Source organism: Homalodisca vitripennis, chromosome 3 (genome assembly GCF_021130785.1).
Source record: "Homalodisca vitripennis isolate AUS2020 chromosome 3, UT_GWSS_2.1, whole genome shotgun sequence".
NCBI lineage: Eukaryota > Metazoa > Arthropoda > Insecta > Hemiptera > Cicadellidae > Homalodisca > Homalodisca vitripennis.
Genome location: NC_060209.1, coordinates 206,570,883 through 206,588,808, shown reverse-complemented (window position 1 = coordinate 206,588,808; position 17,926 = coordinate 206,570,883). Strand labels below are relative to the sequence as shown.

Here is a 17,926-nt window from a genome sequence, read left to right as displayed (position 1 = left end):
GAAATAGTTTAAGGTTATTGTACCTGATTCCATTAGCAAAACGTTTTTCTAATAGTTACTCTTTGGTATGGAGAGAAACTTGTGAAACTGAGTAGTCTTCTAGGAGAATGTTTTTGAGAGATTGTAGGCCATGGTGTTTGTAGTGATAATGTTCTCCCTTGTTTTTTAGGGTGAGTTTTGGGATGTCTGAGCTAACTAGATTTGGTTGTCAACCATAGATTTTGTATATCTGTACTTAAAAAAGGCGCTGGATATGGTTTCATTGAAATTCTACAACTCTTGGGTTAAATAATATTAATTATTACATACTACCATGTATCATTTTAACCTTCAAAATGATACAAAATATTCCTTCCAGCTCAGCCAGAAGTAGGTAGATTTTGTGACAGTTGAAATAGCCTATTATTATTTATTCCCATTTGATTTACATTTAATTGAATCTCAAAACCCGTTTGAGATAAATAAATTGTATATAACAAAAATTTTAGGAAAAGTTATAAGTATTCCAGAACACTTTTTATTTTTGTGATCTTTTTTAAAGTTTGAACAACCTGAACAACCACCCTAATAAAATGAAACAGCGTACCAAGCTGGGCCAACAACTGAGTCGAGATATTTATGAGATCAATTTTTGTAGTAAGTTTGAAACTTGTTTCAGCATTCCTATTACTAGTTCTTAGATGGTAGAAAAATTCTTTTGGGATTATATATGTAATTGATATATCAAAACCTGTTTGAGATGCAAAACAATTGTTTATTACAACATTTTTCGTAGATGTTATAAGCATTCAGAACACTTACTCATTACATTGAGCATTCCAGTCAATACCACTGTTTTTTCTCTAGACTCATAATTAAACAACCACAATATTGAAACGAAATGGTGTATCCAGCTGACCAACGAACTTAGCCAAGGAATTTATAAGAAGACAGTTACAATTTCACAAGTTGTGTTTTATGTATATATTTAAAAACTTTTGAACAGGGTTTTAGGCTAGGAATCATGTCCAGTGACGTTACACTACCATAGATGTTCAGGACAATCTACCTAAAAGCAGTCAAATTCAAATTCAAATATCTTTATTACATGAACATTAAGTACAGTAATTTTGTCAAGTTTTACAATAGAATATAAAGTAAGATATACATATACATATAGAGAGAGAGTTTATACAGCTTCTTTGAACTCTTCTATGTTGTAGATTGTCTTCTTAAGAAGGAAATTTTTAAGTGGTTCCTTTAGTGCATTTCCAGTTAGACTTTGTAAGTTCTCCGGTAGGAGATTTCTAAATTTTCTTCCTGCATAGGATGGTTTTTTCTCAAAAAGTGCTGTTCTATGCTGAGGCAGTATATATCTAGAGGCGTGGCGGGTAGGGTAGTTGTGGACATCTCCAAGGGTTTGCAGATTGAGTCGGGAAACATGTATGATAGATTCATAAATATAAAGAGCTGGTACAGTGAGTATCCCCAGAGTTTGGAATGCTTCTCTGCAGCTTTGTTGAGGCTCAAGATTGGCAAGGGATCTAATTGCTCTTTTTTGCAGTATCAGAATCTTATTCAGATTTCCATTAGAAGTACCCCAGATGATTAAGCCATATCTTATATGAGACTCAACAAGCGCATAGTACGCAGCCTTAGCTGCTGCTTGAGTACAAACTGTTTTTATACGTTTCATAACGTAAATTCCAGTGCATATCTTGTTGGAGATAGTGTTTACATGTTCAGTCCACGAAAGTCCACTGTCAAGTGTTAAGCCCAGAAATTTGACTTGGTTGAGGACAGTTATATCTGGGACATCTGCAGGTATTCCTTTTTTCTTGCTAAAGTGCACTTGTGTTGTCTTTTCAGTATTTAATGCCAGGTCATTTGATACACTATACTTAACAGCTCCTTGTAAAGCTGTTAGTGAGTTAGTAGATAGTTCTTCCGTAGAGTCATTTTTAACAAGGAGTGTAGTGTCATCTGCATACATTATACAGTCAGTACTATAGTTTTCAATAAAAGCTGGGAAGTCATTGGTGAATAGTATAAAAAGTATGGGGCCGAGCACGGATCCTTGAGGGACTCCTCTTGTTAGTGGTTTTTGAGTTGATATATATGAGCTAGTAAGGCCAGATTTGGTATCCTGGACCTCCACAACTTGAGATCTTCCTTGTAAGTAGCTTATGAACCACATGTTCTCTTTACCTCTTATACCAAGAGTTTTGAGCTTTTCGGAAATAAGATCATGTCCCAGGCAGTCGAAGGCCTTGCTGTAGTCAATGAAAAGAGCTGTTACATACTTTTCTTCATCAATACTGTCAATAATTGATTCAACCAGGCTTATGATTGCAGAAATTGTAGATTTGCCCTTTTGAAATCTATGCTGGTTATCTGCTATTAAATTATGGTGTTTAAGGTAAACCATCAGCCTGTTCAGCACAAGTTTCTCTATAACTTTTGAGAAAGTCGATATCAGTGAGATGGGCCTATAGTTTTGGGGCTCTGATTTTAGTCCTTTTTTGTGCTTTGCATAGACTTTAGAAATTTTGAGCTTTGTAGGGAAGTGGCCTTGGGCAAAAGACTTGTTGACTATGGCTGCGAGAGGATGGAAGATTTCTTGCACACAGTATTTAACAATTTTTGAAGAGTATTCATCTAAACCACTGGATGATTTATTTTTATGATTCTGAATTACCTTTTGTACTTCTATCCAGGTTGTAGGTGTTAGTTTAAATGATTGTATCGGAGGAGTGTGTAGGAGATTCTGGTCCTCATCTATTCTGTCAGTTGGTAGTAAATTATTTTGTTCTATTGTGATATCTGCTATTTGGGTGAAATAGGTGTTGAGGTTTTCAGCTACTTCCTCTGGGTCATCTATAGTTATATTGTTAATGTTAAGCTTAGGGCATGTTTGACTAGTCTTATTGCTAAGTCTCTCACTATTTATAACACTCCATAGTGCTTTTGTTGTGCTGTCAGAGTTTTGTATATATTGAAGGTTAACTTGTTGACGCAGTATTTGTACAAATGGTATATTTTTAAATAACTTGTAAATTAATGCAGTGAAAATGGTGTGATGTTTTTTTATTCTTTGAAATAACAACAATTACAAATAATTTTATTCATAAATGCAAAAAACCCATTTTGGTTTGTCTGCATTTTCACTAAATATACTAATTACTAATTCTATTCTTTGAAATTAATTTTTGGTCAAGTCCATGCAGTTTTATTACAAGAGTTTTTGAACACCTCACCAATAATGCAGTTACAATATACAAAACAATAAATACAAATTTCAAATTAACATACCAAAAATTCTCAAGAAAAACAATAGCAAAAAATTAACATTTCTAAAAAAAACTTAATCCTAACAACAATAAATAAATACTCAAGGATAACAATAACAACAACACCAAACAGAAGAAATAAATATAAAATATGCATAATTCAACTTAATATACTCAAGAACATGTTTTTAAATTTCAGAAAAAATTATTCAAAGAACAACAAAATAAATAAATATATATATAGTATTGAACGTTCAATATTTCAGACGTTCACAAAATATTTAAAAAAATGTAATATAATCGGTAAAATACTTCTTATATATATTAAAGCACTTCTAATAAACACCTTTATAAAGGTATAGTATGTAAAGGCACTTGTAATTCGATATAGCAAAGCTGTTTATTTCGAATTAGAAGGCTGTGACTGCTCGGTGCCATGTGCCGCGTCATCAATTGTTTGCTGGTCTTGTTTTTGTTATGGTCTTTTATTTGGAAGTTTAATGTTCACAACAAGTTTATGATTGTTTGTAGTGATTCAAAATGAAACGGGCACATTCACCTATTAGTGAAAATACTATTCACCAAGTGATGAATGAAGATGACAATTTTTCCAGTGATGACAGTATTTAATTAACTCTCATAGTGCAGTTGACAGTAGTGGATGAGACGGATAATGATCTGACAATAGTAACGAAAATGTAAGGACTAAGACTACTCTACATCAGTAACCAAGACGACCTCCCTGGCCTAGGCCTAGACCTACTAATGGTGATTCAACTGATGATTCCAGTGATGACAGTATTTAAATAACTCTCATAGTGCAGTTGACAGTAGTGGATGAGACGGATAATGATCTGACAATAGTAACGAAAATGTAAGGACTAAGACTACTCTACATCAGTAACCAAGACGACCTCCCTGGCCTAGGCCTAGACCTACTAATGGTGATTCAACTGATGATTCCAGTGATGGCAGTATTTAAATAACTCTCATAGTGCAGTTGACAGTAGTGGATGAGACGGATAATGATCTGACAATAGTAACGAAAATGTAAGGACTAAGACTACTCTACATCAGTAACCAAGACGACCTCCCTGGCCTAGGCCTAGACCTACTAATGGTGATTCAACTGATGATTCCAGTGATTACAGTATTTAAATAACTCTCATAGTGCAGTTGACAGTAGTGGATGAGACGGATAATGATCTGACAATAGTAACGAAAATGTAAGGACTAAGCCTACTCTACATCAGTAACCAAGACGACCTCCCTGGCCTAGGCCTAGACCTACTAATGGTGATTCAACTGATGATTCCAGTGATGACAGTATTTAAATAACTCTCATAGTGCAGTTGACAGTAGTGGATGAGACGGATAATGATCTGACAATAGTAACGAAAATGTAAGGACTAAGCCTACTCTACATCAGTAACCAAGACGACCTCCCTGGCCTAGGCCTAGACCTACTAATGGTGATTCAACTGATGATTCCAGTGATGACAGTATTTAAATAACTCTCATAGTGCAGTTGACAGTAGTGGATGAGACGGATAATGATCTGACAATAGTAACGAAAATGTAAGGACTAAGACTACTCTACATCAGTAACCAAGACGACCTCCCTGGCCTAGGCCTAGACCTACTAATGGTGATTCAACTGATGATTCCAGTGATGACAGTATTTAAATAACTCTCATAGTGCAGTTGACAGTAGTGGATGAGACGGATAATGATCTGACAATAGTAACGAAAATGTAAGGACTAAGACTACTCTACATCAGTAACCAAGACGACCTCCCTGGCCTAGGCCTAGACCTACTAATGGTGATTCAACTGATGATTCCAGTGATGACAGTATTTAAATAACTCTCATAGTGCAGTTGACAGTAGTGGATGAGACGGATAATGATCTGACAATAGTAACGAAAATGTAAGGACTAAGACTACTCTACATCAGTAACCAAGACGACCTCCCTGGCCTAGGCCTAGACCTACTAATGGTGATTCAACTGATGATTCCAATGATGACAGTATTTAAATAACTCTCATAGTGCAGTTGACAGTAGTGGATGAGACGGATAATGATCTGACAATAGTAACGAAAATGTAAGGACTAAGACTACTCTACATCAGTAACCAAGACGACCTCCCTGGCCTAGGCCTAGACCTACTAATGGTGATTCAACTGATGATTCCAGTGATGACAGTATTTAAATAACTCTCATAGTGCAGTTGACAGTAGTGGATGAGACGGATAATGATCTGACAATAGTAACGAAAATGTAAGGACTAAGACTACTCTACATCAGTAACCAAGACGACCTCCCTGGCCTAGGCCTAGACCTACTAATGGTGATTCAACTGATGATTCCAGTGATGACAGTATTTAAATAACTCTCATAGTGCAGTTGACAGTAGTGGATGAGACGGATAATGATCTGACAATAGTAACGAAAATGTAAGGACTAAGCCTACTCTACATCAGTAACCAAGACGACCTCCCTGGCCTAGGCCTAGACCTACTAATGGTGATTCAACTGATGATTCCAGTGATGACAGTATTTAAATAACTCTCATAGTGCAGTTGACAGTAGTGGATGAGACGGATAATGATCTGACAATAGTAACGAAAATGTAAGGACTAAGCCTACTCTACATCAGTAACCAAGACGACCTCCCTGGCCTAGGCCTAGACCTACTAATGGTGATTCAACTGATGATTCCAGTGGAGAAAATGCTCAAGGGTGGGTTGATGTTACTGCAGACAATGTTCCAGGTTACGTTGATTCATTTTCATTCTTAGAGTTGCCCGGCTTGATACATTACCCTCCCATGAATACACCAGCAATTGCTTATTTTAGGTTGTTTTTCACTGTTACACTGATGGAACTGTTTGCAAAATATACAAATCTGTATGCTGAGAGAGTTGTTACAAAGTACAATTCGAGTTTGGGACTGAATGATAGCTTAAGAACATGGCTCAAAGTTATAACTGCGAAAATACAAGCTTTTATTTGTATCCTAATAAATGTGGGTCTAAATCACAAACCAACCTTTGCAAGTTACTGGTGGAAATCTGACAGACAGAATTATAAATGGTTTGGGAGAATGATGAGCAGGAACGGATTCCAAGATATTTTGGCTTATTGTCATATAGTTGACACACGGAACCTTCCTAAACCTAAGGAGCCAATTATGACCCTTGTGCCCGTGTTCAACCCCTAATAGATCACATGAATAGGATATCTAAGCACCATTATAGTCCCAATAGGTGCCTATCTATTGATGAGAGTATTATACCGACTAAATGTCACAACCCTTTGATGCAGTATCTCCCTAAAAAGCAACATAGATTTGGTATCAAATTGTGGATATTGTGTGATGCAGTAACACACTAATGTGTGCATGTTTTTGTCTTCAAAGGAACAAAGAATACAGATAGACAACAAGTAAGAGAAACAGGCCTGGCTTACAATGTTGTTATGAAACTTCTTGATGTAGCTGGTTGTTTGTACAAAGGATTTAATTTATTTGTTGATAATTTTTTTTACCTCTATTAGATTGGCCAAAGCTTTGTACAGAAAGTGTACCCATTTGACTGGAACAGTGAGAATGAATAGAAAGGGAAATTAAAACAAATTACACAATCGGGCAAAGGAAATATAAAAGGAAAAATGCAATGTTGTTACTTGGTTATAGACAAAGAAAGTCTCCAAAATATCCTGTAATGTTGTTATCAACTGCCTATAAAGCTGGGGAACAAGAAAAAGAGTAAATAAAGTATATATTACTACTAAACCTAAAATAATAAGAAAATATAATAACTATATGGGCGGTGTGGACGGCCATGATCAAATGTTACAACCATACATGGGTGACCACAGGTCGGCAAAATTTTGGAAAAAGATTACTTTTAATTTTTGATCTAGGATGATTCTGAACTCATATATCTTGTACAAACAAAATACCACCAATCCTATGACAAGACTAACATTTTTAGTGACTGTAGTTGGAAAGTTCATCATCTGAATGGTTTGATACAAAAGAACAGAGACACCCCATTCTAGACACTATGTCAGTGATGATGAAAAGCAAGGTGGAGGCGATGTTGGAAGATTACCCTCTTTTTTTTAAAACTTCATAACAAGAAGGAAATAAATTGCTGTGGATTTAGTGCAGCCAACACCAGCATGGGTTGACAGAGGAACAAATCTAGCTACATTTGTAAAAAGATGTAAAAAGGACTACACACCAAGTGTTTTCTACTGCACAAGTGTTGTGTATGTACAACACATTTTATCACAATAAGACATCATAAATACATTTGAAGAAAACTAAAATATAATTATTTGTGTTTCTTTTGTTATAATTTGTAATTTTACAAGTAGCTTTATTAATTGTTATTTGCATTTATTTTCATCTGATTTTTGCAATGTTGTGCCTATGAAACTTAATGCGCACTTTTTTAGTTATAAACCTATATTTAAGTTATCCCACTAATATTATAAATGCGCAGGCAAACACTTCTAGTGCTGGGAGTCTACAGGCCACCAAGCGGAAACCTAGAACAAGCTATAGACATCCTCTCAGATCAACTTGACAGAGCACTTGGTGCTGGTAAACAAATAGTAATAATGGGTGACATCAACGTGGACAATTTAGTTGACAGCGTTGAGGAAACAAAAATAGAGGAATTCCTAATACCTTTCAACATCACAAGACTGAACCTGCCGCCCACACGAGTCACCAGAGACACAGCAAAATCAATAGACTGGATATGTACAAACATTGACCCTCAACAAATACAGACATCAGTTATAGTATCAGTGCTATCAGACCACACAGCACAACTAGCCACAGTAATCACCAAAAAACCTGCCATAAACAACGTTAAAGAAAAAATACGAATTTTCAACAAAAAAGCAATAGACCTACTCAAAATACAACTACAGGTACAAAACTGGGAAAGTGTGATTCTAACTCATGATGCAGATGAAGCCTACAACAAATTCCATAACATAATTCAGTCCATACTAAACTATGCATGCCCACTGAAAACGTCAAGAGCCAGACAACCTAAGAAAACTCAGTGCTGGGATCAAGAATGTACTAAACTTAAGGATGAGTACATAAAAGCCCTGGAAATGGAGCAGACTACAGGACTAGCAGAAGACAAAGTTAGAACAGCTGCAAAGAAAAAGGTATATGACCAACATCTAAAAATGCTAAGGAAAGAAAAAGCTACAGACCACATCAACAGAGCAGAAAATAAATCAAAAGCACTGTGGCGTACAATAAACTGTGAAAAAAAGTTAAATGCAGTCCAGACAAACCGCTTCACTTACAAATTAACAATAAAATAGTAGACGACCCGATAGAAGTTTCAAACTATCTGATTGACTTTTTCTCAACAATAGCTGAAAGGACACTTCAAAATAGTAATAACACAAGAATTAATATGTTACCAGACTCATCAACAACAAATCATATCTTCCAGCTCAGACCAGTCACGCAAGACGAAGTCCAAACAGCCATTGACTCCCTAAAACCAAAAAACTCAGCCGGAGTTGATGAAATATCAGCTAAAGTGATAAAATCTTGTAAATATGAAATGTTATTACCCTTGACAGACGTAATAAGCAAGTCATTCTCACAAGGAGTTTTCCCAGACAAACTGAAAATTGCAAAAGTTTACCCAAAATTCAAAACTGGACCAACCACTGAAAGAAATAGCTACAGGCCAATCTCCCTGATCTCAACATTCTCGAAAATCATTGAAAAGGTAGTACTTAACAAACTCTTGCTCTACCTTGAACAACACAACCTCCTCAATAAACAGCAACATGGATTTCTGAAAGGCAGATCTACCACCACAGCCATAATTCAGTTAACAGAACATATTTTAGATCAACTAGAAGAAGGTTGCACTGCTACTAGCCTGTTTCTCGACTTTAGTAAGGCTTTCGACTGCCTGAACCATGATCTCCTACTCTTCAAGCTAAGGAACCTGGTGTGAGAGGGAGAGCAGAACAATGGTTTGCCAGTTACCTTAGTAAAAGAAAACAACTTGTGGAAATAAATTATATAAAAAACAACACAAAATACAAGGCCCATTCCAGAACCGCTGATATACAAAAGGGTGTACCACAAGGATCGGTACTGGGACCAGTCCTATTTCTGCTTCTCACAAATGACATGCCAGGATGGATAGCAGAAAATGGACACACCGTTATGTACGCAGACGACACTGTCCTCACGTTTACAGACAGAACACTTGAAATGCTAGAAGAGAAAACAAACTTACAATTCCAGAGAACCAAACAATACTGCTCCACCAACGACCTAGTTTTAAATGAAAGCAAAACAGTGCAGATGACCTTCACCACCAGACGCAATAACACAACCATATCACTACCTGGACTACTTACACAAAACAGCACAAAATACTTGGGCATCATAATTGATTCAAAGCTCTCCTGGAAACCCCACGTAGACCAACTCTGCAAGAAGCTGTGCTCAGGCCTCTATGTCATCCGCAGAATCAAGCAAGTATGCAGCCCAGACTCAGTCAGAGTTGCCTACTTTGCCCTTTTCGAGTCCCACCTAAGCTACGGCATTGCAACATGGGGAGGAGCATCAAAAAACAACCTAGAAAGGGTGCTTCTAAAGCAGAAAAGAGCGATTAGATGCCTAGCAGATCTTAACTATCGGGACAGTTGCAGAGAACCTTTTAAAGAGCTGAAAATTCTAACAGCAGTTTCACTTTACATCAGGGAAACAATTATGCACACCATCTCAACAACGCAGCCGAGACATAGAGATCTTCACCAGTATAACACTAGACATGCAGCAAACTTCTCACTTCCCCAACACCACCTGAGTCTGTCGGGAAAAAACCCACCTACAAAGGTGCCCTCTTTTTCAATAACCTGCCAGAGCACCTAAGGAGGGAACATCCAAAGCGCCTCAAGAAACAGCTGACAGCATGGCTTCTGGATCGACCATTCTACTCGGAGGGAGAATTCCTGAATACCTCATTCAACGTATAAATTGATACTGAACCTTATCTAATATTGACGCATGGCTGTTCTCTATGAATATGTCAAATAAAGAGTTGTCTATTGTCTATTGTATATAATTAATTAGAACCAGAAATGCTCCTAAACGTGCCAAACATGATATAATAATTAAGTTAAACTCTGATACTATTTACCATGAACTTAAATAATATCTACCTGATGTATGCCTACTTACGTTTTAAAATGTTTGTAGGACTCCCATCATATTACATCATAATTGCTTTTTATAAGGACTTTGGTTCTAAAAATTGCGTGCGAAGCCGCGGGTAACAGCTAGTTTTTAAATATAACTAAGTGAAAATTTGGAATACATCTCAATTTTATGTGTACAAAGGCAATATGCTTTATTTTGGGACTGATTTTTTATGCACTGTATAAAAAATGGAACCTGAAAATTTTGTAAATGTTTATTTTGGTAAGTAAAATTTTTCTCATAAAATGTTTTGTTCATGTTTATTATAATTCTAGGTAAGTTTATGTTATTTTAGTCTTAAAGAAGTATATTTGAAAAAAGAATCATGAAAATCCATCGATAAATAAACATTTGGTGTAATTTTTGTCAAAGCACTACATTTTTAATAAATCATAGCCGGGACTGGAGCAAACACCCTTGCGAAAAGTTCTGGGATCAAAAGGGTTAAAAGGGTTTTAGTTGACTTAATTTTACAGCGTGTATCAAAATGAATGACCTGATTTTAAAACTCAATATCTATTCAAGATTCAAGATTCAAACATTCTTTATTCATATTATGTACAAAGGTACAATAAATAGCGTCAAATTACAAATGGTCAAGACGTAATACTAGATAGGACTTTAATATAGATTTTATTTATATTAAAATATATTATGTTATACCAAACATAGAATGGCCCCTCCTAGCCTTACAACAGTTAGGTCAGAATTGCTTAAATCTAGCTGAGAAAATATTCATCTAGCGAATAAAGAGATAAATTTATTAAATAATCTTTCGCTTTAGATTTGAATTTAGATAAATTATTTTCCAAAAATTGCTAAAAATATACTAAAAAAATAATATTTATTGCAAAATACTCACAAAATCTTAAAGTTTTAGGTATGTTATTACAAATGTTCTATATGTCCACCAGCAACAGAACGAACAACATCCAGATGATAGCTAAATTCCTCATAAACCTTACACAACTTATCTGCGTTCACAGACCTTATTGCGACAGTTATTCTGTTCTTTAGTTCTTCGATGTCATGAGTTACAGAAGGAACAAACACTTTTTCCTTCACATATCCCCACAAGAAAAAGTCGCATGGGGTCGTCAAGTCTGGTGATCTTGGATGCCAAGAATGAAAGGGCATTTTCTCGAGGTCCCGTGCGCACTATCCAGCGGTGGGGCAGAGTGTTGTTGAGAAGCTGCCAAACATTGTTGTGCCAGTGAGGCAGAGCTCTATGCTGTTGGAAAATGAAGTCACCAGAGTCTGCCTGAAGTTGTGGGAAAAGCAATTTCTGCAGCATTTGAAGATAGCTTATTCCATTCACAGTGTCTCCCTCAAACAAGAAGGGACCGTACACTTTTTTACGAGAGACTGCACAAAAAACTTTCACTTTCGGCGAGTCTCGTTCATGCTGAATAACGTCGTGAGGTTGTTCGAGTCCCCATATGCGCACGTTATGTCGGTTTACTTTACCACTAGTATGAAATGTTGCTACATCACTGAAAATTAATCGTGATAAAATTGTATCCACTGCCATGTCCTCAAGTAGAGCATTACTAAATTTAACACGTTTCCTTTTATCACCAACCCGGAGAGCGTGTACTAATTTTAGTCTGTATGGTTTGTACAGCAAAAGACGTCTTAACACTCGCCAGACAGTCATGTGAGGCATACCCAGTTGTGTGCTTGCACGGCGAGTAGACGTTCGTGGACTGCGCTCATACGTTTGCCGAACTGTTTCCACCATTTCGTCAGAAGTGAGAGGTCGGCCTGAACTTTTACCTTTGCACAAGCACCCTTTCTCTTCAAATTGGCGATACCATCGACGAATGTTTTTAGGTGAAGGCGGATCAATGCCGAAACGACGATGAAAAGCACGCTGGACCAAAACAACTGACTCATCCTTGGCAAACTGCAACACACAAAACGCCTTTTATTGAGCGGACGCCATTTTACTTCAGACTGACTGGAAACGAAGAAGATGCATTGACCGACATCTAGCGGCGATTTTATGAAACTTTGGGCCATGCCCATTCTAAATACACAGATTTCCTTGCCCACACGCCTTATGTTTCGTAATTATTGCCGTACAAAATCAGGTCATTCTTTTTTATACACCCGGTATTTGGAATGTATTTTCAATAACAATCATAACAAACTATCATTAATCAATAACATCAATTAATATAATTATGTACAATGGATCCATTTAGTATAATATGGGGAAAAACAGATTAATACAGCTACAAAGAAACAAAACAACACAACAACAACTAGTAATACTAAATTTCATTTTTTCATAACAACTTTTTTAATACAATTTAAAATCATTTACAACTTTTACCATTTTTAACATTGTTTGGCAGCATGTTAAAAAAACTGTAGGCACATAAACTTCCAGAGTTTTACTTCCATGTTTATTGCTGAATTTAGGTACAACAAGATAGTTTTTTCTCACCAAGTAAGTATGTGATTTTTATTTTATGTGTCAACTCTTAAATAATCATTAATTATTAAAAATTTAAAAAATTTTTCTGTTTGTGGTTTGTTTTGGAAAACATCAGCATCTTGCAATACTTTCAAATTATTTGGCATAATACATTTAAGTGTCTGTCTTTGTAGGTTTTCTATATTTTTTAAATGATAGTTAGATGCATTTCCCCATATCTTTTAACAGATTCACACAGTGCATCATATATTGTTAACAGTGTTTTACAGGGTAAATATTGCTAGTATAGTTTACAAGAGTAGACTCTGACCTTTTTGCAGACACTTTCTATGTGCCTATCCCACAAATGTTTTAAATCTAAAACATTTTCTAAAATACTACAATGACAATTATTAAAAATATATGTTTTAGCATGTAACAATTACAATCATGATATTTAATTTCAAAAATTTACATTTTTACAAGGTTGTGTACGTTGAATTTTTCAAATTATAAAATTGATTTTTAAGAGATCATATCAAAGGTATTACATTAAAAAGCGTTTTTAATACATCTTTTGAACAATTTTTACTAAATAAAAATTGTTCCGTTTTTGACTGATATTTGTAATTAAATATTTTAGAGTGATGTTTCCTTACAGAAAAGCCAGTGACTTTTGCAGCTTTTGAAGTTATGTATAGTTTATGTACGGTATATTATATTTTTAAAATTATTATCCAGCACTAAAACTAACTTTTATTGTGTCCAGGTGTGGGGTCTGGCCGAGTACCTGACTTCTCAATCATACTCAACTTTCAGACTAACGAGTATGTCCAACAGTGTATCAAGCTGGACCAGATATTAGCTGGTTGTTGGTGCACGTCGACAGCCTCCTCGACCTACATCGGGCCAGGACGGTAAAATAGGATAATCTCTGGACTCTTAGTAATTTTAACTTGTCCACCACTGATCAAACTGGACCAGGATATTATCTTGTGTTGTTGCACGGTCGACAGCCTCCTCGCACCTTCCTCGCATGACGGTAATAGGAGTATCTCTGTATCTTAGTAGTTTACTTGTCCACCACTGTATCACGCTGGACCCAGGATAATAGGCTGTTTGGTCACCGTCGACAGCCTGCCTCGACCTCTCGCCAGGACGGTAATAGGAGTATCTCTGTATCTTAGTAGTTTACTTGTCCACCACTGTAATCAAACTGGACCAGATATTAGGCTTGTGTTGGTGCACGTCGATTAGGCTTGTGTAGGTGCAGGCGACCGACAGCCTGCCTCGACCTCTCACCAGGACGGTAAATAGGAGTATCTCTGTATCTTAGTGTTTTACTTTTCACCCACTGTATCAAACTGCGAACCAGGAAATTAGCTTGTGTTGGTGCACGTCGACAGCCTGCTCGACCCTCCTCGCCAGACGTAAAAGGAGTATCTCTGTTCTTAGTGGTTACTTGTCCACCCACCTGTATCAGCTGGTGACCATGATATTAGCTTGCGGGGGGGGGGTGTGGGTGTGGGTGGTGGGGGGGGGGGGTTTGGGGGGGTGTGATGGTGTGTGGTTGGTTTGGGGTGGTGGTGGTGGGGGGGGGTGTGGTGGGGGGGGGGGGGGGTTGGGTGTTGGGGGGGGGGGGGGTGGGGGTGGGGGTTGGTGGGGGGCTTGGTGTGGGTGGGGGGGGGGGTGGGGGGGGGGGGGGGTGGGGGGGGGTGGGGTGGGGGGGGTGGGGGTCACTGGGGGGGGGGGTGGGGGGTGGGGGTGGCGGGGGGGGGGGGGTGTGGGGGGGGTGGGTGGGGGGAGGGGGTGGGGGGGGGGGGTGGGGGGTCGGGGGGGGGGGGGGTGGGAGGGTGGGTGGGGTGGGTGGGGGGTGGTGGAGGGTTGTGGTGGGGGGGGGGGGGGGGGGGGGGGTGGTGGGTGGGTGGTGGGAGGGGGGGGGGGGGTGGGGGGGGGGGGGGGTGGGTGGTGGGGGGGGGGTGTGGGGGGGGGTGGGGGTTGATTAGGCTGTGTTGGTGCACGTCGACCAAGCCTGCCTCGACTCACCCCCATGGACGGTTATAGGAGATCCTCTGTATCTTAGTAGTATTACTTGTCCCCACTGTATCAAACTGGGACCAGGATATTAGGCTTGTGTAGGTGCAAACGTCGACAGCCTGCCACGACCTCTCGTTCAGCTACGGTAATAGGAGTATCTCTGTATCTTATAGTATTTACTTGTCCACCACCTGTATCAAGCTGGACCCATGATATTAGGCTTGTGTTGGTGCAGCGTCGACACGCCTGCTCGAACCTTCTCGCCAGGACGGTAATAGGAGTATCCTCTGTATCTTAGCTAGTTTACTTGTCCACCTCTGTATCAAACTGGACCAGGAATTTGGCTTTTGTGTTGTGCACCGTTCATTAGTCTTGTGTTGTGCACGACACAGCCTGACTCGACCTCTCTCACCAGGACGGTAAATCAGGAGTATCACTCTGTATCTTAGTGGTTTACTTGTCCACACCACTGTATCAACTGGACCCAGGATATTAGGCTTGTGTTGGTGCACGTCGACACAACTCTTGACCTGCCTCGACCTCCAGCACGTCGCCAGACGGTAATGAGGAGTATCTCTGTATCATATGGTTTACTTGTCCACCACTGTATCAAGCTGGACCAGTATATTAGGCTTGTGTATGGTGCACGTCGCCAGCCTGCCTCGACCCCTCTCGCCAGCGGTAATGAGGAGTATCTCTGTATCCTTAGAAGTTTACTTGTCCACCACCGTATCAAACTGAAACCAGAATAATTAGGCTTGTGTTTGTGCACCGTCGACCCCAAAAAACCCCCCTTTTTTTGCTCGACCTCGTCTCCAGATGGTAAATAGGAGTATCTCTGTATCTTAGTGGTTTACTTGGTCCACCACTGGTAATCAAGCGGGACCAGGATATTAGGCTTGTGTTGGTGCACGTCGACAGCATGCCTCGACCTCTGCGCCAGGAGACGGTAATAGGAGTATCTCTGTATCTTAGTAGTTTACATGTCCCCCCCCCCCCCAAGAAACCACTGTATCAAACTGGACCAGGATATTAAGGCTTGTGTTGGTGCACGTCGACAGCCTGCTCGACCTCCCCCCCCCTCACCAGGTCGGTAATAGGATATCTCTGTATCTTAGTGTTAACTTGTCCACCACGTATCAAACTGGACCAGATATTAGGCCTTGTGTTGGTGCAACAGTCGACAGCCTGCCTCTACCTCTCGCCAGACGGAAATAAGGAGAATCTCTGTATCTTTAGTGTTTACTTGTCCAACTCACTGGTATCAAACTTGGACTAGAATATTAGGCTTGTGTTGGTGCACGACACAGAGGCCTGGCCTCTACCTCACACCAGGACGGTAATAGGAAAATCTCTGTATCTTAGTGGTTTACTTGTCTACCACTTTATCAAACTGGACCCAGGATATTTGGCTTGTTTTGGTGGCACTTCGACAGCCTGCCTCGACCTCTCGCCAGGACTATAGGAGTATCACAGTATCTTAGTGGTTTACTCCTTGTCCACCACTGTTCAAACTGACCTAGATATTAGCTTGTGTTGGTCACCGACGACAGCCTGCCTCGACGCTCTTCACCAGGAACGGTAATAGGAGTAGCTCAGTATCTTAGTGTTTACTTGGTCCCACACACTGTATCAAACTGACCAGATATTAGGCTTGTGGGTTGGTGCACACGACAGCCTGCCTCGAACCTCTCACCAGGATCGGTAATAGGAAGTAACCTCTGTATCTTAGTGGTTTTACTTGTCCACCACTGTAAACAAACAGGACCAGGATATTAGGCTTGTGGTTTGGTGCACGTTGACCAGGCCTGCTCGACCTCTTCGCCGACCCGGTAAAAAAGGAGTATCTCGTTATCTTAGTGGTTTACTTGTCCACCACTGTATCAAACTGGACCAGGATATTAGGCTTGTGTTGGTGCACGACGACAGCCTGTGCCCTCGACCTCCTCACCAGACGGTTAATAAGGAGTAAATCTCTGTATTCTTAGTGGTTTACTTGTCCACCACTGTATCAAACTGGACCAGGATATTAGCTGTGTTTTGTGCACGTCGACAGCCTGCCTCGACCTCTCGCCAGGACGGTAATAGGAAGTATCATCCTGTATCTAGTGGTTTACTTGTCCACCACTGTATCAAACTGGACCAGGATATTAGCTTGTGTTGGTGCACGTCGACAGTCCTGCCCACCTCTCACCAGGTCGGTAATAGAGTATCTCTGTATCTTAGTGTTGTTTACTTGTCCACCACTGATCAAACTGGACCAGATATTAGGCTGTGATGGTGCACGACGACAGCCTGCCTCGACCTCCGTCGCCAGGACGGTAAAAGGAGTAACTCTGTATCTTAGTAGTTTACCTTGTCCACCACTGTATCAAGCTGGACCAGGATATTAGGCTTGTGTTGGTGCACGTCGACAGCCTGCCTCGACCTCTCGCCAGGACGGTAATAGGAGTATCTCTGTATCTTAGTAGTTTACTTGTCCACCACTGTATCAAACTGGACCAGGATATTAGGCTTGTGTTGGTGCACGTCGACAGCCTGCCTCGACCTCTTGCCAGGACGGTAATAGGAGTATCTCTGTATCTTAGTGGTTTACTTGTCCACCACTGTATCAAACTGGACCAGGATATTAGGCTTGTGTTGGTGCACGTCGACAGTCTGCCTCAACCTCTCACCAGGTCGGTAATAGGAGTGAGTATCTCTGTATCTTAGTGGTTTACTTGTCCACCACTGTATCAAACTGGACCAGGATATTAGGCTTGTGTTGGTGCACGACGACAGCCTGCCTCGACCTCTCGCCAGGACGGTAATAGGAGTATCTCTGTATCTTAGTGGTTTACTGTTTTGAGGCTAGCAACTGTGATTAAGCTGCAGAGTGGTTTGACAGGTTCAATCCTGAGGCGCTAAGGTGGCATCAAGTTGGGGT

At 39.7% G+C, this 17,926-nt stretch overlaps 1 protein-coding gene across 1 annotated transcript in view; it reads left to right on the top strand.

The window, feature by feature from the left end:
- LOC124358058 (phosphatidylinositol 4-phosphate 3-kinase C2 domain-containing subunit beta-like) overlaps window positions 1-17,926 on the top strand; it is a 212,912-nt gene that overhangs the window by 102,805 nt on the left and 92,181 nt on the right. Inside the window, 2 exon segments of the mRNA XM_046810345.1 lie at window positions 13,733-13,802; window positions 17,351-17,442. Of these exon segments, the coding sequence (XP_046666301.1) occupies window positions 13,733-13,802; window positions 17,351-17,442 (162 nt within the window).